General features: G+C 38.4%; 1 protein-coding gene across 5 annotated transcripts in view; it reads right to left on the bottom strand.

The window, feature by feature from the left end:
* PCNX1 (pecanex 1) overlaps positions 1 to 22505 on the bottom strand; it is a 190092-nt gene that overhangs the window by 33034 nt on the left and 134553 nt on the right. For all 5 annotated transcript variants that reach the window (XM_069596912.1, XM_069596914.1, XM_069596913.1 and 2 more), the window contains 6 exons: positions 22319 to 22427; positions 21176 to 21305; positions 17896 to 17954; positions 15721 to 15936; positions 11135 to 11388; positions 9249 to 9479 (listed from right to left, as the gene is read on the bottom strand). In XM_069596912.1, the coding sequence (XP_069453013.1) occupies positions 9249 to 9479; positions 11135 to 11388; positions 15721 to 15936; positions 17896 to 17954; positions 21176 to 21305; positions 22319 to 22427 (999 nt within the window). The remainder of the gene's footprint in view (positions 1 to 9248; positions 9480 to 11134; positions 11389 to 15720; positions 15937 to 17895; positions 17955 to 21175; positions 21306 to 22318; positions 22428 to 22505) is intronic.

Genomic DNA, 22505 nt, shown 5'->3' with positions numbered 1-22505 from the left:
TGTCCCCAATCCCTCCCAGCATCAAGGTCTTTTCCGATGAGTCAACTCTTCGCATGAGGTGGCCAAAGTATTGGAGTTTCAGCTTCAGCATCAGTCCTTCCAATGAACATCCAGGACTGATCTCCTTTACCTTCTTTACCTCAACATAGTAAAGGCCATATATGATAAGCCTACAGCAAATATTATTCTCAATGGTGAAAAACTGAAAACATTCTCCCTAAGATCAGGAAGAAGACAAGGGTGTCCACTTTCCCCACTATTATTCAACAGTGCTGGAAGTCCCAGCTACAGCAGAGAAGAAAAAGAAATAAAAGGAATCCAGATCGGAAAAGAAAAAGTAAAGTTCTCACTGTCTGCAGATGACACGGTACTGTACATAGAAAACTCTAAAGATAGTATCAGAAAATTACTAGAGCTAATCAGTGGATTTAGCAAAGTGGCAGGATACAAACTCAATACACAGAAATCACTTGCATTTCTATATACTAACAAACTATGAAAAATCAGAAAAAGAAATTAAGGAATCAATCCCATTCACCATTGCAACAACAAAAAAATTAAATATCTAGGAATAAACTTACCTAAGAAGACAAAAGAACTGTACGCAGAAAATTATAAGACATTAATGAAAGAAATCGGACACGACTGAGAGACTTCACTTTCACTTTTCACTTTCATGCACTGGAGAAGGAAATGGCAACCCACTCCAGTGTTCTTGCCTAGAGAATCCCAGGGACGGGGGAGCCTCATGGGCTGTCGTCTATGGGGTCGCACAGAGTCGGACACGACTGAAGCGACTTAGCAGCAGCAGCAGTAATGAAAGAAATCAATGATGACATAAACAGATGGAGGGATAGTCCATGTTCCTGGGTAGGAAGAATCAATATTGTGAAAATGACTATACTACCAAAAGCAATCGACAGATTCAATGTGATCCCTATCAAATTACGAATGGCATTTTTCACAGAACTAGAACAAAAAATTTCACAATTCATATGGAAACACAAAAGACCCTGAATAGCCAAAGCAGTCCTGAGAAAGAAGAATGGAGCTGGAGGAATCAACCTTCCTGACTTCAGATTATAATACAAAGCTACAGTCATCAAGACAGTTTGGCACTGGCACAAAAACAGATATAGACCAATGAAATAAGATAGAAAGCCCAGAAATAAACCCATGCAACTATGGGTACCTTATTTTTGACAAAGGAGGCAAGAATATACAATGGGGCAAAGACAGCCTCTTCAATAAAATGCTGCTGGGAAAACAGGACAGCTATACGTAAAAGAATGAAATTAGAACACTTCCTAACACCTTATACAAAGATAAACTTAAAATGGATTAAAGACCTAAATGTAAGACCAGAAACTATAAAACTCTTAGAGGAAAACAGGCAGAACACTTGATGACATAAATCAAAGCAAGTTCCTCTATGATCCACCTCCTAGAGTAACAGAAATAAAAACAAAAGTAAACAAGTGGGACCTGATTAAACTTAAAAGCTTTTGCACAGCAAAGGAAACTAAGCAAGGTGAAAAGACATTATTTTCTCCTCAGAATGGGAGAAAATAATAGCAAATGAAACAACTGACAAAGGATTAACTACCAAAATATACAAGCAGCTCATACTACTCAATATCAGAAAAACAAACAACCCAATCAAAAAGTGGGAAAAAGACCTTAACAGACATTTCTCCAAAGAAGAAATACAGATGACTAACAAACACATGAAATGGCCATCATCAAAAAGTCTACAAACAATAAATGATGCAGGTGTGGAGTAAAGGGAACGCTTTTGCACTGTTGGTGGGAATGTAAATTGATACAGCCACTATGGAAGACGGTATGGAGATTCCTTAAAAAACTAGGAATAAAACCACCATAAGAACCAGCAATCCCACTTCTAGGCATATAACCTGCGGAAACCAAAATTGAAAAATACACATGTATCCCATTGATCGTTGCAGCACTATTTACAATAGCTAGAAAATGGAAGCAACCTAGATGTCCATCAACAGATGAATAGATAAAGAAGCTGTGGTACATACACACAATGGAATATTACACAGCCATAAAAAGGAATGCATTTGAGTCAGTTCTAATGAGGTGGATGAACCTAGAACCTACTATACAGAGTGAAGTAAGTCAGAAAGAGAAAGATAAATAAATATCTATATATTTATACATAGATAAAATATAAATATATATATTTTCTATATATTCTAATGGATATATACAGAATCCAGATAAATGGTACTGAAGAATTTATTTACAGGGCAACAATGGAGAAATAGACACAGAGAATAGACTTATGGACATGAGAAGAGGGAAGGAGAGGGTGAGACATATGGAACACCAGTAACATGGAAACTTACATTACAATATGTAAAATAGATAGTCAACAGGAATTTGCTGTGTGGCTCAGGAAACTCAAACAGGGGCTCTGTATCAACCTAGAGGGGTGGGATGGGGAGGGAGATGGGAGGGAGGGGATATATATATATACCTATGGCTGATTCATGCTGAGGTTTGTCAGAAAACAACAAAATTCTGTAAAGCAATTATCCTTCAGTAAAAAATAAATAACTTAAAAAAAAAAAGATCCTGAAGCTGGGAAAGATTGAAGGCAATAGAAGGGGGCAGCAGAGGATGAGATGGTTAGATAGCATCACCCACTCAATGGACATGAATCTGAGCAAGAGATAGTGGAGGACAGAGGAGACTGGCGTGCTGCAGTCCATGGCGTTGCAAAGAGTTGGACAGGACTTAGCAACCAAACAACAACACCCGTGCACCTGAAATGACCAAGAAAAAAATATACTGAGACACTCTCTGGGAAACAAATGAGGTGGCCCTATAAGCATTTCCAGGCCATGGTATGAAGAAGAGGAATGCAGAAGCCTAGCGACCTCCAGGTTGGGAAGATGTCTGGGAAGGTCAAGGCGGCTAGAGTTTTGCAGGGCACAGTGCCAAGAAGGAGATAGCTACACAGGGAGCAAGCGCTGGAGACCGGCAGAAGGTCCCTTTTTTGAGTTCAGCAGATTACTTATCAGCACATGAGCCAAGCCCAAGGAAAAAACCAACAGAAAAATGCAGAAAAGAATGGAAAGTTCTGTGATTGGCTACAGTGCTCAAAAGAATACTGTCTCAGTAATGGGAAAAAAATAGCCCCAGACTAAAGGCTGCTTTGGTCCCTCCTAAGAAAGCTTAAAAGTAAACCCTGAAAAGATCAAACTGTCCCCAAGGAATTTAACTGTCACAGAACAAAGTTCAAAAATATTTACAGGAGGCTTCCTTGGTGGTCCAATGGTTGAGACTCCGTCTGCCAATGTAGCGAACAGGGACCTGAAATGACCCTTAGTATGATCCCTGGTCTGGGAAGATCCCACATGTTGTGGGGCAACCAAGCCCATGAGCCACAACTGAGCCGGCTTGCCCTGGAGTTGCAACAACTGAACCTCTGCACCCTAGTCTGTGCTCTGCAATAGAAGAAGGCAGCACAATGAGAAACCTGTGCACTATAACTAGAGAGTAGCCTCCACTTGCCACAATTAGAGAAAGCCCATGTGCAGCAATGAAGACCCAGAGGCGCCAAATAAATTTTTAAAGATTAAAAAAATTATATTTAGGGACTTTCCTGGTGGCCCAGTGGTTAAGACTTTGCCTTCTAATGCAGGGGGTCAGGGTTCAATCCCTGGTCTGGGAGCTGAGATCCCACATCCTCATGGCCAAAAAACTAAAACATAAAACATAAGCAGTATTGTAACAAGTTCAACAGAGACTTAAAAAATGGTCTACATTAAAAAAAAAAACTTAAAGAAAAAAATATTTATAGGAATACAAAAATATCCAGCCTCATCAAGGCAAAGTTCACAAAGTCTAGCACTCAATCAAAAATTGTCAGGCATGCAAAAGTAGCAGGAAGATAGAACCCACAATTAGAAAAATAATCAACCAGTCAATCAAAATTGACCCAGAAATGATACAGATGTTAGAATTAGTGAACAAGGATATTGACAGAGTTATTGTAACTGTATTCCATACATTCAAAAAGACAGAGGAATGATAGGGTGCTAAGTAGAGACATGGAAGGTCTATATAAAAACACAAATTAAACCTCAGGAGATTAAAAAAAAATGCACTGTCTGAGAATAGAAAAAATACACTGGATGAGATTAATGATATTAATGCAGAAGAAAAAATTAAATGATCTAAAAATATATCAACAGAAATTACACAAAATTAAACATAAAGACTGAAAAAAAGAAACCACAGAGCATCAGCAGTCACAGAACAACTTTAGTTAGTTAAGTCGCTCAGTTGTGTCCAACTCTTTGCGACCCCATGGACTGTAGCCCACCAGGCTCCTCTGTCCATAGGATTCTCCAGGCAAGAATACTGGAGTAGGTAGAATAACTTTAGGGAGCCCAATATAAATGTAATTGGAGTTCCCCCACAAAGGGAAGGAGGAAAACAGAAAAACATTTTGAGAAAACAATAACTGAAATATTCCCAAATCTGATGAAAATGATACACACCTAGGGATTCAAGCAGCTCAATGAGTTCCAAGAACAAGAAACATGAAGAAAACAGCATAAACTGCTTAAACTAGTGATGAAGAGAAAAATCTTAAAAATGAGCTAGTGGGGGGAAGAAAACCCCACATTGTTACGTGACACATACCAGTATATGGTGTTTTACTGCACTTTGCTTTATTGTGCTTTGCAGATACCATTTTTTTTTTTTAATCTGAAGGTTTCTGGCAACCTTGTTTCAAGCAAGTCTACTGGCACCATTTTTTTATACTAGCACTTGCTCACTTTATGTCCCTGGGTCACATTTTGGTAATTCTCAAAATATTTCAAACTGTCCACCAGCAAAAAGATTGTGATTTGCTGAAGGCTCAGATGATAACCAGCATTTTTTAAGGAATAAAGTATTTTTAAATTAAGTAATGTACATCATTGCATTTTTTACATAATATAATCACACACTTGATATGTTGTTGTTCAGTCGCCCAGTTGTGTTCAACTCTTTGTGACACCATGGACTGAAGCATGCCAGGCCTCCCTGTCTGTCACCATCCCCTGAAGTTTGCCCACGTTCACGTCCACTGCCTTGGTGATTCCATCCAGCCGTCTCATCCTCTGACCACCCTTTTCTGCTCTCAATGTTTCCCAGCATCAGGGATTTTTTACAATGAGTTGGCCGTTTGCATCACATGTCCAAGATACTGGTCATCTGATACAAATAGCCTAAAAGGGCACTTAGTAAAATGTAGACATAATATTCACAACTGTTTGGGAAACCAAACAATTTGTGTGACTTGCTTTACTGTGATATTTACTTTATTGCGGTTGTCTGGAATGAAACCTGCCGTATCTCTGAGGTGCGCCTTTATTATTTGTACAGAACAGCAAAGATAAGAATGACTACAGACATCTCATCAGAAACAATGCAAGCCAGAGGAAGTGTAGCCGCGTTGCTAACATACTCAAAAGAAAAAAAAATTGGTTAGACCATAGTAGCTCTATTTTGTTATGGTTGGAGAAGGCATATGTCTTATATCCTCAACTGAATTAGAAATTCTCAGACTGGTTGCTAAGACTAACAAAGGTGAAAGAAAACTATGGTCATTTAAGAAGCAGGAAGCAAAGTCAAGCTGAGAAGTCCTTGCAGTCTAGTGTTCTGCTGCTGCTGCTAAGTCGCTTCAGTCGTGTCTGACTCTGTGTGACCCCATAGACGGCAGCCCACCAGGCTCCCCAGTCCCTGGAATTCTCCAGGCGAGAACACTGGAGTGGGTTGCCATTTCCTTCTCCAATGCGCTAAAGTGAAAGTGAAGTCGTGTCCAACTCTTCGCCACCGCATGCACTGCAGCCTACCAGGCTCCTCCATCCATGGGATTTTCCAGGCAAGAGTACTGGAGCGGGGTGCCATCGCCTTCTCTGAGTCTAGTGTTCCAGGTGGCTTTAATGCAGTTAATCCAGGGCCACACTTACAAAAACATTATTTCAAGCTCTTTAGAAAACAGGTACAGCTATTGTATGAAAGATTATTTCCTCTAAGAACACATATAATGAGAGAAGATGCAAAGAATGAGTTTTTTATTTTTGTACAACATGCAACTTAGAAAACTATCTTGGAAGGAAAACTATGGGGGGAGAACGTCTGAAGGCAACTTTATTAACATTCAAGTGAGGGTACAACAATCTAGAGTCAGCAAACCTTTCTGCTTTAATTAACGTCCCTGTGAAGAGGCTCTTCCGGGCATGATGACTCAGAAAACAGAATGCATGGTTCTAAGGAGGTAGGGATAATATTGTTCAACTTAAAAAAAATGGGAGCATGAAGGAATTATCTTTCCTGACAATTTTCTTCTAAAGGGGACTACAAGAATAGACTATAAGCCATAATGACCTAGGGACAGAAAGCTCTCAGAAGAGACTGGAGATACCCACGTTTGGAGGCAAACCTTTTGAATATGATTTATTAGGAATTAAGAGAATGACTTCCTTGAGCTATTATATATCTATGACCTCAGCAATAATCTTTAAGAGATTATGTATTCCTTAAATTCAGAAAGAATGGAGCCTGTTTCTGAGTGGGAAGACAATGAGCTCCTAGCCCAGACAACCACAGTTAAACAAAAGTAACCAATACAGTCTAAGCCAGAGAAAGACTATTTGAATAATATGATCACTCCCTGTCCCCTGTTGCCCCAAGAAATAAGTCCAAGGATTTGAGAGTAGCATGCAAAGCATTTTCGGTATATTTCATTTATGGAAAAAAACAAACAAACCCACAAATGTTCTGTGTTTGAAAGAACAGATGGTAAGCTTTGAGGTCCTCTATTTCCAGACATTGTCCACTGACCCTTTTTCTGAGCTCTTATGAGGTTATTTTATTCTATTCCTTGGTCCTTCTTTAAAAATATGCTACTCTGCTCAGTATCTACTGTGCATCCACTATAAACGCTCAAAAGTCACTGTTCAGAGGGGAAATATAGGATGCTCCCTTTCTTATTGATGAAGTGAAGAGAAACGGGCTGATATGATGGCGTGCCTTACTCTAATTGAGTAGCTGTAAAAGAAGGACTAAACAAGGTATCACACTTAAAGTCCATCAGCGTGTACATCCCAGACCACAATACAGGCACTGGTTGTCAAACTGGCTCCCTATGCTCCATGATACAGAATAAACCTGTACACAGGATACCAATGGTTCAACTACACAAGACTTTTGCTTGGGAAGCAATAGTGATAGAGGGTTAGCTTTTGGGATCATAGGCCTTGGTACTGTGGTTATTGTACATGGGGTCTAATCAGGAGCAACACTGCCAAAGAGCCATGAGGCCCAGCAGGAAAACAGTAGTTGGAGAAGTCTACAACTCACCCTTCCTTTAGGGTAAGACAAGTTGTTCTGAAGTATGGATTAAGAACCACCTAAAGTAGTGTTGGAGAAGACTCTTGAGAGTCCCTTGCACTGCAAGAAGATCTAACCAGTCCATTCTGAAGGAGATCAGCCCTGGGATTTCTTTGGAAGGAATGATGCTGAAGCTGAAACTCCAGTATTTTGGCCACCTCATGCCAAGAGTTGACTCATTGGAAAAGACTCATCCTGGGAGAAACTGGGGGTAGGAGGAGAAGGGGACGACAGAGGATGAGATGGCTGGATGGCATCACTGACTCGATGGACGTGAGTCTGAGTGAATTCCAGGAGTTGGTGATGGACAGGGAGGCCTGGAGTGCTGCGATTCATGGGGTTGCACAGAGTTGGACATGACTGAGTGACTGAACTGAACTGAAAGTACAATCACCCAGCATGATACAGATTTTGGGTTCCCAGCCTAGACTTACAGAATTAGAATCTCACAGGCAAGGCCCAGGAACCTGTGTTTTTACTCATTCCTATATCATTTTTATCCATATTAACATTTTAAAGTCAATAATCTAGATGAACACTGTCTAGTATGGTAGTCATTATCCTATATGAGTTGTTAAATTTAAATCAATTAAAATTAAATAAAACTTAAAAATTCATTTCCTTAGTCATACCGACTACATTTCAAGTGTCTCATAATCCACCGTATGTGAGGGGTTAGTAGTTACGATACTGGAACAACACAGAATGTTCCCATCATTGTGGAAAATTGTATTAGCACTGGTCTAGACTTTGGAGAAGGCAATGGCACCCCACTCCAGTACTCTTGCCTGGAAAATCCCATGGACGGAGGAGCCTGGAAGGCTGCAGTCCACGGGGTTGCTGAGGGTCAGACACAACTGAGCAACTTCACTTTCGCTTTTCACTTTCATACACTGGAGAAGGAAATGGCAACCCACTCCAGCGTTCTTGCTTTGAGAATCCCAGGGACAGGGGAGCTTCGTGGGCTGCCGTCTATGGGGTCGCACAGAATCGGACATGACTTAAGTGACTTAGTAATAGTAGTAGACTTTGGATTTGGGACAAAGATATTAATTATCCATAAGTCTGGTATGTGTGTTTGGGGACTTGGGGCTGGAGGTGCTCCAAAATGCAGTCTTTAAGAAGGTTCTACATGTAATCTACAACCTATATGTATGTGTAGGCACAGGTAGAGGCAGTGCTATTTAGACAGTGAGACTGCGACACTGCAGGTCAAAGAACGAGGGAGGCTTCTCCTTCTAATCTGCTTTGATAGAGCTGGTTTCGCCCAACCATTATGAACCACACAGGTCCTCTTATGCAGATAGTTTGAAAGGAGAAAATCTAGAAAAACTGACATAATAACGAATAGAGGTATTCTTTCCTCTTTGCAAAGAGCTATACTCTATCCAGCTGAGGTAAATCACCCACCTTTGCTCTTCAGGAAGAGCTGCACTCTATCCAGCTGAGGTAAATCACCCACCTTTGCTCTTCGGGAAGAGCTGCACTCTATCCAGCTGAGGTAAATCACCCACCTTTGCTCTTCGGGAAGAGCTGTACTCTATCCAGCTGAGGTAAATCACCCACCTTTGCTCTTCGGGAAGAGCTGTACTCTATCCAGCTGAGGTAAATCACCCACCTTTGCTCTTCGGGAAGAGCAGTACTCTATCCAGCTGAGGTAAATCACCCACCTTTGCTCTTCGGGAAGAGCTGTACTCTATCCAGCTGAGGTAAATCACCCACCTTTGCTCTTCGGGAAGAGCAGTACTCTATCCAGCTGAGGTAAATCACCCACCTTTGCTCTCTGGGAAGAGCTGCACTCTATCCAGCTGAGGTAAATCACCCACCTTTGCTCTTCGGGAAGAGCAGTACTCTATCCAGCTGAGGTAAATCACACAGAAACTCTCCCTGGATATGCCTGCCAGTCGATGGTCATAGTCTTCATCAATGTTTGGATTAAATGTTGGATCCACATCAACATAATTTCGATCGGCACACAGACGCAGTCCTTCCTGCATCGTCTCATTAGCTAGCCATTCTTCTAGTTTAGAAGAGGTTGTAACATAATAAATGATACCCTAATGAGAAAAAAGATTTAAAAAAAACACCTCAGGCTAAATCACAATCTGAATTAACACCAGTATCTCATTAAATTAATTGTTTATACTGATAATATGAATCAAAGTGACATTAGTTTACTAACTTTAAAATAGTCTAAAAACAATTCCAATCTACTGAATTTATGATCTTTTAAGAGAGGTGAAAAACCTTTATTGTGGTGCATTTATTTTGAGAAATTTCTCACAGAACTTTAAGCTATCTTGTGATCTTATGTCAACTCATAAAAATATAATAAATAAAGCAATAGAAACACATAGAGATAGGAAAGGCCACACACACAATTATTAATAAAAAATGTTGTAAATTCAATTTCTTTAGCTTCCTGAGATTGGGTTTAACCAAACATTAATTAAACAGAAGATTCAGGCTTCAACCCAACCAATCAACACAAATAAGTTGGTACACAGAAGTAATAACACATGAATCATGAAGATTTAGCATATGTTTTCCTCTTGAAAATGTTGGCTTTGCCTATAAACCTCTAGCGATAACCATGTTGTATATCTGTGAAATTTTTAGCAAAAAACAGAATACCTGTGCAGTAAAACACTAACCTTGCTCAAAGAGAGGTTTGGCCTTTGCACTTGGGTTCTGGGAGTTCAACTCTAATCCCTTGCAATGTCCTGCCTCATAAGAGAGTCTTTATTTACTTGGAGGCTTAGAACCATGAACTCTATAGGATCTGGAGATTAAGGCTGGTGATGTGGATGGGCGAGCAAATCTAAATGGTTGTGTGTCAATGAAAACTCTGCACACTGAGGCTCAGGTGAGCAGGCGAGCATCCTTGGCTGGCAACACTCTGTATTGCCTCAGTTGTTTCTGGGAGGAATAAACATTGTCTGCACAAGTGCACTGGGAGAGGACAACTGCAAGTTCATGCCTTAGGGTCTCTAGACTTTGCCCTATGTGCTTCTTTCCTGGGCAGACTTTACTCTGTATCCTTCCACTGTAATACATTCTAACCACGAGGATGATGGCTTTGTTGAGTTCTGAGGGTCCTTCTAACAAATTAATGAACCTGACTGTGGTCTCAGAGACCCTGAAATTGCAATGGTGTCACATGTGATGGTGTTTTGGGGGACCTCCCAAATCATACAATACTTTCATTCAGATTTCTGAAAGCAGTGGTTAACAGCAAGGGCTAAGGAGTCAGTCAAACCTGGGTTCTAAATCCCTGATTTCACTTGCTAGTTAGAGGATTGTGACCAAGTTAACTTTTGATCGGTAACTTGTTTATTTGTAGAACAGGAATGTAATATTCCTTTAGAGAATTAGTTAAGAGATATATAGGCGTATGTATACATGCATGCATGCACGCGTGCATTCTTTAATACAGTGCCTAAAAGAAATGTGCTACAGATAATAGTTTTTATTAACAATATTAATGAACAAATGTAGTTAAGTTCCACTGAAGAAAGAAACGGCAAGATCCTTATAGGTATAATTTACTAACTGTATTGGATACTAGAAAATCTCTATTGCTATGAAAAAGCAAGACACAAGTTAAAACAACTATATATCTATATATCTATATATCTATATATATATATATTTTTTTTTTTTAAAAGAAGAGCCTCTGACACCAGAAGCTCTGAAGAGGCACATCTCTTACCTTGACATAGTAAGTGGTGAGTACTTTCCGAAGATCAAAGACTTGAAGCATAGAGGCAGCACTGTTGTCAGTGATGCTATAGCCCTCTAGAATATACTTGGTGACTATCACTTCCCAAGCCAGCCAGCGCTGGCTAAATGCAGCGTTAAATGAAAGCACATGAGGAATATGGCCAGGTTCACAACAGCAAAATCCTTCATCTTCCTCAACACCTTCGGTAATGGCCTCCACTTCCCGTTGTTGACAGTAAGTACCTGAGAGAGACAGAGAAAGAAAGTTCTTATAGCAAATGGGTAAAACATGAAGTGGAAAAAAGAATACTTCAAAGATATGAGAAACTTTGAAATAAAAACATTTAGTTTATAGCAATTAAGAGTATGTGTTGGATCTGCTTTACACTGTCCATTTGCAAACCGCAGGACATTCCTGAAGAGAGGCATAGTATACATTCATCTTCTGGAGAATCAGAATGTGTATCAGCACATTTGGGTCTGAGAATTTGTGAAATAAAAAAAGAAAGTCAGATTAAATAAAGAATTAGAGCCCAGCCATCTATGCCAACAAAATATCACCCATCACATTAATGTTAATTTTATTTTGTTCTGTGACTTTCATTTAATCTGTAAATTCCTTACATGATACAAGGACTACAGAGGGATTATAGCTAATTTTAAAGCTATATATTAAAGTTGAAAAGCGAGTGAAGTTGCTTAGTTGTGTCCGACTCTTTGGGATGCCATGAACTGTAGCCTACCAGGTTCCTCTGTCCATGAGATTTTCCAGGCAAGAAGGAAATGGCAACCTACTGGAGTGGGTTGCCATTTCCTTCTCCAGGATATATTAAAGTTACATTATAACAAAAATAAGTGGGATGTTATAATACATTTTTTATTTTAAACAGAACATATACAACATGTATATTTGAAAAACTACTCTGAGAAAAAAAGATGTCATGAAATTTAGCCCCACTTGGTGGTGGTGGTGGTGGTATATGACGAATGATAAGACTGAAGAGGTAAGCTTGGCCAAGCTAATGACCTATACTGTTTAGTACTCCAGTTCAGTTCAGTCGCTCAGTCGTGTCCAACTCTTTGTGATCCCATGAACCACTGCATGCCAGCCCTCCCTGTCCATCACCTACTCCCTGAGTCCACCCAAACCCATGTCCATTGTGTCGGTGACGCCATCCAACCATCTAATCCTCTGTTGTCCCCTTCTCCTCCTGCCCTCAGTTTTTCCCAACATCAGGGCCTTTTCAAATGAGTCAGCTCTCTGCATCAGGTGGCCAAAATACGGGAGTTGCAGCTTCAACATCAGTCCTTCCAATGAACACCCAGGACTGATCTCCTTTAGGATGGACTGGCTGGATCTCCTTGCAGTCCAAGCGACTCTCAAGAGCCTTCTCCAACATCACAGTTCAAAAGCATCAATTCTTCGGTGCTCAGCTTTCTTCACAGTCCAACTCTCACATCCATACATGACCACTGGAAAAACCATAGCCTTGACTAGATGGACCTTTGTTGGCAAAGTGATGTCTCTGCTTTTGAATATGCTGTCTAGGTTGGTCATAACTTTCCTTCCAAGGAGTAAGCATCTTTTAATTTCATGGCTGCAATCACCATCTGCAGTGATGTTGGAGCCCAGAAAAACAGTCAGCCACTGTTTCCACTGTTTCCCCATCTATTTCCCATGAAGTGATGGGACTAGATGCCATGATCTTCGTTTTCTGAATGTTAAGTTTTAAGCCACCTTTTTCACTCTCCTCTTTCAGTTTCATCAAGAGGCTCTTTAGTTCTTCCTCACTTTCCGCCATAAGGGTGGTATCATCTGGATATCTGAGGTTATTGATATTTCTCCCGGCAATCTTAATTCCAGCTTGTGTTTCCTCCAGTCCAGTGTTTCTCATGATGTACTCTACCTATAACTTAAATAAGTAGGGTGACAATATATAGCCTTGATGTACTCCTTTTCCTATTTGGAACCAGTTTGTTGTTCCATGTCCAGTTCTAACTGTTGCTTCCTGACTTGCATACAGGTTTTTCAAGAGGCAGGTCAGGTGTGCTGTGAGAGGTGCTGGATATACGATGATAAATGAAGCAGATAGGATTCCTGTCCTTGAGGAGTTTATAATCTACAGCAAAGGTTTACAAAATACAGCCCTGGGCCAAATTCAAGCTAACAGTGGTTTTGGTATTTTTAAAAGGTTGTTTAACAGAAAAATAAAAGAACATGCAACAGAGAACGTGCATGGCTATAAAAGCCTACACTATTAACTGTCTTGGCTCTTTCCAGAAAAAATCTGCCAACCCCTGGGCTACAGAAGAAATAAACTAAAAACAAATAAACACAAACAAGTATAAAATTAGAATTCTGACAGTTATTCTAATTATTAAAGATAATTAAGGAACTAGAGGTGGAAGATTGGTGGGAGGAGAGGAGATGGCTGGTACTTTCTGGGCAAAAGGAGAGTGATAAGAAGGTCTTAGTAAAGAATTCAGCATAGCTAGGACACTGAAGGAAGGCCGGTGTGGCTAGAGTGGATGAGAAGGGTGCTAATAAAGCAAGCTGGAGAAGCTGGGAGAGGACAGATCTTGCAGCTGCTGTAAGGAGGTTGAATTCTACTTTAAACGCAATAAAAAACCACTGAAAATTTTAACCATGGAAAGGACATAACTGAATTCGCCTTAAGAAAAAGAATCACTATGGCTGAATGAAGAATTACAGGGTCCCCTGGCTACTGAAACTCAACATGAGTTCAGAAAATAACACGGGGCTTCCCTGGTGGCTCAGATGGTAAAGAATCTGCCTGTCATGTGGGAGATCTGGGTTTGATCCCTGGGTGCTCAGATGGTAAAGAATCTGCCTGTCATGTGGGAGATCTGGGTTTGATCCCTGGGTCAGGGAGATCCCCTGGAGAAGGGAATGGCTACCCACTCCAGTATTTTGGCCTGGAGAATTCGATGGAAAGAGAAGCCTGACAGGCTACATTTTAGGGGGTTGCAAAGGGCTGGACATGACTGAATGACTAACATTTTCATTTTCAGAAAGTTAATGAGTACTACATTCCCAAACTGATTTGAGTTTAAAAACAAAAAACATGAGAGTTTGGATGTAAAAGATTTATCCAAAATTTTATTTGAATCTATTTGGTACCAGAGAATAAGGTTGGGAGAGTGAAATTTTGGATCTATTTTTGATTTGGAGCATTTCTGACCAATCTGATGGAATGAGCAGTAAGAAGGACTCCTTTCCAATTCACACACACAGAAATGATGGATAAAATAGCCTCCCCACAAAATATTTGTCAAAGAAAGAGTTAAAAAGCAAAGGTGAAATCTTCAGGTGCCAGCAATTTTAAAAGAAAGTGAAGTTACAGCAAGTGGTATCTGTAGTGGTAAGGGGGTGCCAACTTTTGGATAAGACCAATTGCATTCAATTTGAACAGCAGTGGGTTAAGATCCTAGAAGAGACAGAATTAAGGTCCTAAGCTTCTGATGGAGAGTCAGGAACAAATCATAAGACAACAGGACATTTTGAAAAAGAGAGAGAGAATGGATTACAAATAAATAGCAAACATTAACATTTACTACCCTGAGAGTTATACAAGTAAAATCTTATTTCTGATGAATGGAGTAACTTTAGAAAAGCACTTGCTTCATTAACAAAGATATTACATGAAAAAGGTACAAACTTTCTGATTCAATACTATGGCAAAAATAAAGCTATAAGGTATAGGTCTAATTTGATCCTCTATTTAGACAAATGCTTTATTTCCTGTTTCAAGTTAAAAACACCTATGGTACTTCTTAGAATAGATCAAAACACTGCTTGAATGCTTTCTCTAAGAACTTTCCAGTCCAAATGTTCGCTAGGTTGGATACATGTGCACTAATAGGACTCCTTCAATTCCTATGAAATAAGTTTTCATTTCTGCTTAAAAGACATTCACTTTATAGCAGTTGATAAAGTCAAGCCCATATGTTTCTGAATGCACAATCTTCTGTGTAAAAATAGCTTCATTTGTTCGTATACAAAATTGTTGAGGGCTGGCGGGAGAAGAGGGAGTAACTTATTGGATGTGAGGTTGTATTTGGGGATGATGAAAATGCTTTGGAACTAGACAGAGATGATGGTTGTACAATATCATGAATGTACTTAAATGCCACTGATTTGTTCACTTTAAAATCGATGTTATGTGAATTTCATCTCGATTAAAAAAACTGTTGCAGACAATGGCATGGCAACCACATGAAAGCAACTCAGCTAATCTCTGCCTCTAATGAACATATGCAGCTAATCACAAAGAGACAAACAAGAGGGCAAGCACAGAACAGAATTCACTATCATCAGGGAAACAAGTGTATTTACACCCTATAGATACTACCTTTACATACCGAGCATATTACAAAAAACTGTTCTTCTCTGAATGTGAAATTTGGAAAAAAGCTAGTAATTAGTCTTTAATAGCTTTTCTCCTTCCACAATTCCAAAGGCTAAAGATCTTATAACTTCCTATTGGAGATGTAAACACTTAAAACTTAGATGTCACAGGAGTACATTATAGAAATTAAAGGTTAATATCTTACCTCTGAATTCAAGTCCCCGCAGCTGGAAAGTCACCAGCCCATTTCCAATCTCTATAAGGTGGACTAACGCATTGAGGTAGTCAGAGGCAAGAATGAAACAGTCCCCAGTACTATAGTTTCCCCACCGTCCTAGGAGCAAATCACCACACAGACTGTGTTGTAGGGATCGGGTTAAATGCTCATAAAAGATGGAATTCAGATTGTTGTCATCTGATCCTATAAGAAGGGATTAAAAAATGTTAAATTATTTTAAGTCCCCTTTATATCTACAAGTAAGATTGTTTCAAGTATTATAACTAATTTCCAGTTAGGGTTATATCTATGTTTCTTTAACGAGGAGGACAATATTTAGATATCCTTAGACTTTCTACATAAAAATGAAATAAACGACAATGGGAAAATTTCTTAGAGTTAGAAGTCATATAACCTCTCTAAATCTCTGGTTCCCATCCATAAAATGTAAGAATTGGATTAGATAAGATCTTAGATAAGATCTAAGGTCATTTCCTCCTCTTTAGCAGACCATGATCTTTTCTATCACTGCTCAATTAACTATGCCTTATAACTAAAACGATGTAAGAGAAATGAAAAAGATAAAAGCAATTTAAAACCACAACAAAAAGACATACTGATAAAAGTTTCTCAGTCATGTCCAACTCTGCAACCCATGGACTATACAGTCCGTGGAATTCTCTAGGCCAGAGTACTAGAGTGGGTAGCCTTTCCCTTCTCCAGGGGATCTTCCCAACCAGGGATCGAACCCAGGTCTCCTGCAATGCAGGCAAATTCTTGGCCAACTGAGCTATCAGGGAAGCCCAACAATGATAAAAGAAGGGAGTTAAGTAATATGAGATTTGGACAAACAAGACAGTCCAAAACAAAGAGAAGTTGGTCACTTAAAAACAAAACAAAAAACAACTGTATATTGAGATGTCTAATATTAGTTTAACAGAAATAAACCATATATATAGTAACAGCAACAAGAAACCAGAAAAATTCATTAGTTGTCCTTTAAGAAAAAAAAATTACAATAAAACATCACCTAATAAATGAGATGAGTGTCTTCAAAAGTAGTGCATCCAAAGCAATAATCTGTAAATGGGTGCCCAAAGTATAGAACTAAAGAATGGCAAAATATACTAAGCTAAATGTTTATTTTAAACTCAGCTTAACTAAATAACAAAAAGGAAAGCCGAGGCTCAAACTTCAATAAAACAGTTGTATCTGATGCTCTGTCTGCTCATTATGGAAGTGCGAGTTATTACTTCAGGACATGGGTCTTTGTGATACACAGGAAGGCAACATCATTCCAAGCCCCTTCCAAGGACATATCAGAGTTGAGACAGCTGTTTCATCCACCAGAACATGATAAACACAGTCATTAATATCAAATAAGTAGTTCTCCTTAATCCAATTTTATAATTATGAATCAATCTGATTACTATAATTTAGTTTCTCAAGCAGAGTACTTGAGTCATCTGTGAGTCAATGAAAATAAATATTCCAGTCTATGGGGAGCTATATTTCTTTTAGTAGATTAATACACTGATATTCCAGTTGATACATTAATCTTTTATGGCTGGGACAATGAGACTCACTCTTTCTGTGCCAGAATACAGGTAATAGGTAGGCCCACAGGCCCAAAGTTTAGATAATGGTAATGATCTGTCTGTCTGTTCAGTCGCTCAGTCATGTAATGAGACCACCAAAATCTCACCCAATGAAGCCTTACCTTGAGTGGCTATTTGGCTCCTATAGACGACCTCTCTGTATACAATAAGCTAAATGAAATTACATTAACATTTATCTAAACATCTGGGGAGGCAGAGAAGCAAACTTATTAATAAGTAAAGTTCAGACTGCATATTCTTCAATGCCCCTCAGCAGTTTTACTTTCACCGTGCTCTACTTTTTTAACCTGTGTAAGAACAACCTTTGAATGGCAGTTTTTATGCTCATCAGCATTCTTAAAATACATTTTATAAAGGATGAGTATATAAATTTTAGATACTCTAGTTCACATGCACTTTGCTAAAGTAAAACATAGCAAAGGATATTTAGTTAATAAAAAAATGACCTCTGGATGCCACAGAGGATTCCCAGTAAGTTGGCAGTGAAAAACAAATATAACAAATTCCTTAGACTTGCTTCTTTACTCAAAAATAGGGCTATTACCTGGATTTCTATCAAGCTGGGAAGCTAATCTGGTATTTGAATGATCCACTCGTTTTGTGCTGAAAAGGGCAAAACAAAACATCTTTAGCATGCTTTTTTATATTAAAGAAGCCTAATAATTAAAAGTGAGAAAACTATACAATACAGATGCAATAAATATTACCACTTTATGAAAATGTCTGAGAAAAATCTGTTCAGTAACATATTGATAAAGTTCCCCAATAGAACAATTTTAGGGTAAGGATTTAGTTTTTACTCTTCTACCTCTATCACACATAAACACAAATTCTTTCTTAGCTGATTTTTAACTGAACAGTGTATAGAAATATAGTAATGAGTTTAATGTAAAAAATTTTGATTAGGCTGAAAAAATGCACACTGTACACTTCCTAAAAATACTCAGTGCATGGAACATTCCTCGTAAAGGAAATATTAATGTCCATGGGACAATGTTCATTAAAATAGCAGTTTCCAAAATGTGGTCCACAGGACCTGGAGCATGAGACTCAAGATCTTTTCAGGGAGTGTTCCAAATCAAAACCATTTTCATAATAGTACTGGACTGGCATTTGCTTTGTTTTTTTCCCCACCGTTGACAACTGTGCTGATGGTGCAAAAACAATGATGGATAAGATTGCTGATGCTCTAACGTGAATCAAAGCAGTGGCACCAAACTGTACTATTTTTCACTGCTACCTATGCACAAGAAAAAAACAAATAAAAATTCAGTTTCCCTTAAAAATGTCCTTAATGAAGCAATAAAAATATTAATTTTATTAAATTGCAGTCCCTCAGTACAGGTCTTTTTAATATCGTGTGTGACAAAATACACATGAAGCATTTCTGCTGCGCTCTGAAGTAGGATGACTATCTGAATGGAAAGCAGCTGAGTAGCTACATGACTTGCAGACTGCACTAGCTTTTCTTCCCCGTGGATCACCATTTTCACTTGAACAAACTATGACTATTCACACTTGAGTATCTGACAGACGTTTCTCAAGTGAAGAAAGTTAGTTTGACATTTCAAAGAAAATAACTGATAATTATACCTGATGCCAATAATAAAAATTCAAGATTTCAAGTAAATATTAGAATTTTAGAAAACTTTCATTTACCACCATGTGCTTGATAGTTTCCCAATACTTCAGTACTTCTGAGATTGGTGGTGATATGAATATATATATATATATATATATATATATATATACACACAATATTGTATAATGAAATAGCTCAAAATCTGGAAGAAATACATTACTTACTGAACTAGTATTGTCCAAATGATAAATAAAGATGTTATAAACATATGCATGGGTAAAAGATCCATTCACACTATAAGACATTATCAGTGACTTCTGATGTAATACAGCTCCCAAAATTCACTGATACAGTTTTAGATTCCACATTTCCACTAATCATTAGGAAACTACCATTTGTCGAAGGATCAAAGAAGAATACCCACAATTGTCTAAAAAGGATATTAAAATACTTTCTTTTCAAACTATATGTCTGTATGGGGCCAGATTTACTCTATATACTTGAACCAGAACAACATACTGCAACAACAGATTGAATGCAGAAGCAGGTAAGAGAATCCAGCTGTCTTTTATTAAGCCAGACATTAAAGGGATTTACAAAACTAAGAAAACAATGACACTCTTCTGATTTTTTTGGTGTGGAATGGGAAATAGTTATTCTTCATTAGAAAAAATGTCATTTATAGTAACATGTAATGAGTTTATTGTTATCTTTATATTAATAAACATTTAAAATTCTGAGTTTTGATTTATACTGGGCTTCCCTGATGGCTCAGTGGGTAAAGACTTAGCCTGCAATGCAGGAGACACAGGAGACAAGGGTTCAATCCCTGGGTCAAGAAGATCCCCAGGAGAAGGAAATGGCAATCCACTGCAGTATTCTTGCTTGGAAACTGGCATGGATAGAGGAGACTGGCTGGCTTCAGTCTAAAGGGTTGCAAAGAGTCGGACATGACTGAGTGACTAAGCACAGCACATGCAGCATGTTGTACAATATTTGTGCATGTATGTGTGTGCTAAGTTGCTTCAACCATGTCTGACTCTTTGCAACTCCATGGACTGTATGTAGCCTGCCAGGTTCCTCTGTCCCTGAGATTCTCCAGGCAAGAATACTGGAGTGGACTGCCATGCCCTCCTCCAGGGGATCTTCCTGACCCAGGGATCGAATCCACGTCTCTTGCCTCCTGCACTGGCAGGCAGGTTCTTTACCACTGAGCCACCAGGGGTGTAACAGATAAAATATCTGCAACAAGAACTCTTTGGAGACTTCAATAACTTTAAGATTTTATGTGAAGGGGTTCTGAGATCAAAAAAGTTTAATAACTGCTGCCACGGAAGTTATTCTGAACTAAATTTAAGTTGGCCCAAAAGAAAACAAAGACATAAACAAACACTAAAATTCACCAAAAAGGGAAACACTATGTGTGGTTTTAGGTAGAAGACCAGAGAAGAAGTTTCACATCCATAAGCTAGTTCATTGTTCAAAAGTCAAGATTACCATTTTCACCTATTATATGTGCCAATGTGTGACACTGTGGAGAGAGAGGAATACAGTCATGGAGCTGGCCAGCTAAGTTATAAATTTGTACAAACTCTTTCTGAATCAATACATTAATATATATCATAAGTCTTTATAAAGTTTAAGGTCCATGATTCAGTATTTCTCCTTTAGATATTTTCTTATATTAAAAAAAAAAAACAAGAAAAAAATTTGGAAAGATTATATACGAAGATAGTTTCTAGGCATTATATGAAACATCTCATCTAAGGAACTAAGCTTCAATGGGGAAAACACTTTACGTACAAAGATGGTCACTTAAAAGTCTGTCCTCATGAAAAACTACAAATAATCTAGAAAACATTTAGCTCTAAAAACACCCTTCTTAGAAAACTACAAGATAACTAGTTATGACTGCTATAATGAAGTAACATTGTGTAGCATAAAGTTTCAGAGTAAGATTAATATGAAACAATTCTAAGAAATAACATTAAAAGCAAACAGAAAATGAGTATATGTAACTAGGACTATGTTGTTAAATCTTAGGGGGAAAAAAAGGTAGAGAAAATTGACTGATTCTTCCAATTGTACACAATTTTGGAACTTTAAAATTCATAAAATTTCAAGTATTTCAATACAAAAAACTGATTAACCGAGAATAATTTACAATAATGTTGTCAATAGCTTTTCCTAGGGAAAAAAAAAAAAGATAAAAATTGGCTTTCAAAGATTTGTCTTTACTCACTTATAGTCTCTCTCCCAGAATTTCACAGGCCGAACATATGACGTGATGAATATTGCACTTCCCAAAAAGGGGTTCAGTGGAGTAGAAAAGAAGGCTGACACGGCAGCCTGGACAAACAACATGGCTGAATCTATGGGAAAACTGGTTAAGGATCTTAACATTTATCTAGTTATTACACACACACATGCATACATTCACCTCTCTCATAAACACACCGCAGTTACAGCAGTTAGAAAGATGAGGTTCATCAGACGAATACAGAAGAAAGTGTCCCTGGGCAATCTGAGGGGTAGAAGTAAAAAGACATGGCCAGGAATGTACAGCCCAGCATGATGCTGTGAAGGGAGCCAAATAAATGTTTCCTAACGTGTGTTTGATAAAATTCCATGTACCACTCGGGTAGATATACCCAAACCATGCTCGGTTTTAAACTTCTACATGATAAAAATCAACATCTACATGGTCATTAACTTATATGCTTACTTAGAATGTACATTTAAGATGAGAACAGAAAATTTTGAACATAAAAGTTTTATTACCATATCATTTTGAAAAATGTTTTGAACCCTCATTCATTTATATGTATCTTTAAACACATTTTATATGTATTGAAAATTCATAGACTTTAATACTCACATATATTAACATAAAATTTTTAATCAGCCTCACTTAATTATTAAACTTTAATACTGTCCTCATGCTCAGATGATCTGTGGACCACAGACGTTAATACAAATTAAACAATCAAAATCGGTACAGGTGTGGGTTCAAAAGATTATGAGTTTCTGATAGTTTATCATACAGTAACCTATACTCTGGAGTTCGCAGGTGGCTCTGGTGGTAAAGAACCTGCCTGTTAATGCAGGAGATGTAAGAGACATGGGTTTGATCCCTGGGTAGGGAAGATGCCCTGGAGGAGGGCATGGCAACCCACTCCAGTGTTCTTGCCTGGAGAATCCCTTGGATGGAGGAGCATGGGGGGCTATAGTCCATAGAGTCACAAAGAGTCAGACATGACTGAAGTGACTTAGCACGCATGCATGCACCCTATATTCTATGCCTGGGAAAAGTTATGCCTACAAACCAACATTCTCATCAAGGATATGACTGCCCTTTCTTATAACATTTTTATTAGAAGGATACGGGGCACTGCAAAAGGCTGAGCGAAAGCATGGAAAGCAGAACCCCATGTAATCTGCCATGGGGCAATATAAGTATACACAAACTGCAGCTTATAAAGGAGTTCCCAAAGCTGTAGGAGGAAAAAAACAATCAGTAAAAAGCTTATTATCAGACTTTTACAATAGAAAATGAAAAACTTCTAAAATTA

The sequence above is a fragment of the Ovis canadensis genome, chromosome 7, assembly GCF_042477335.2.
Source record: "Ovis canadensis isolate MfBH-ARS-UI-01 breed Bighorn chromosome 7, ARS-UI_OviCan_v2, whole genome shotgun sequence".
NCBI lineage: Eukaryota > Metazoa > Chordata > Mammalia > Artiodactyla > Bovidae > Ovis > Ovis canadensis.
Note: the sequence above shows the minus strand (reverse complement) of the source record. Positions and strands in the feature narration are given on the sequence as shown.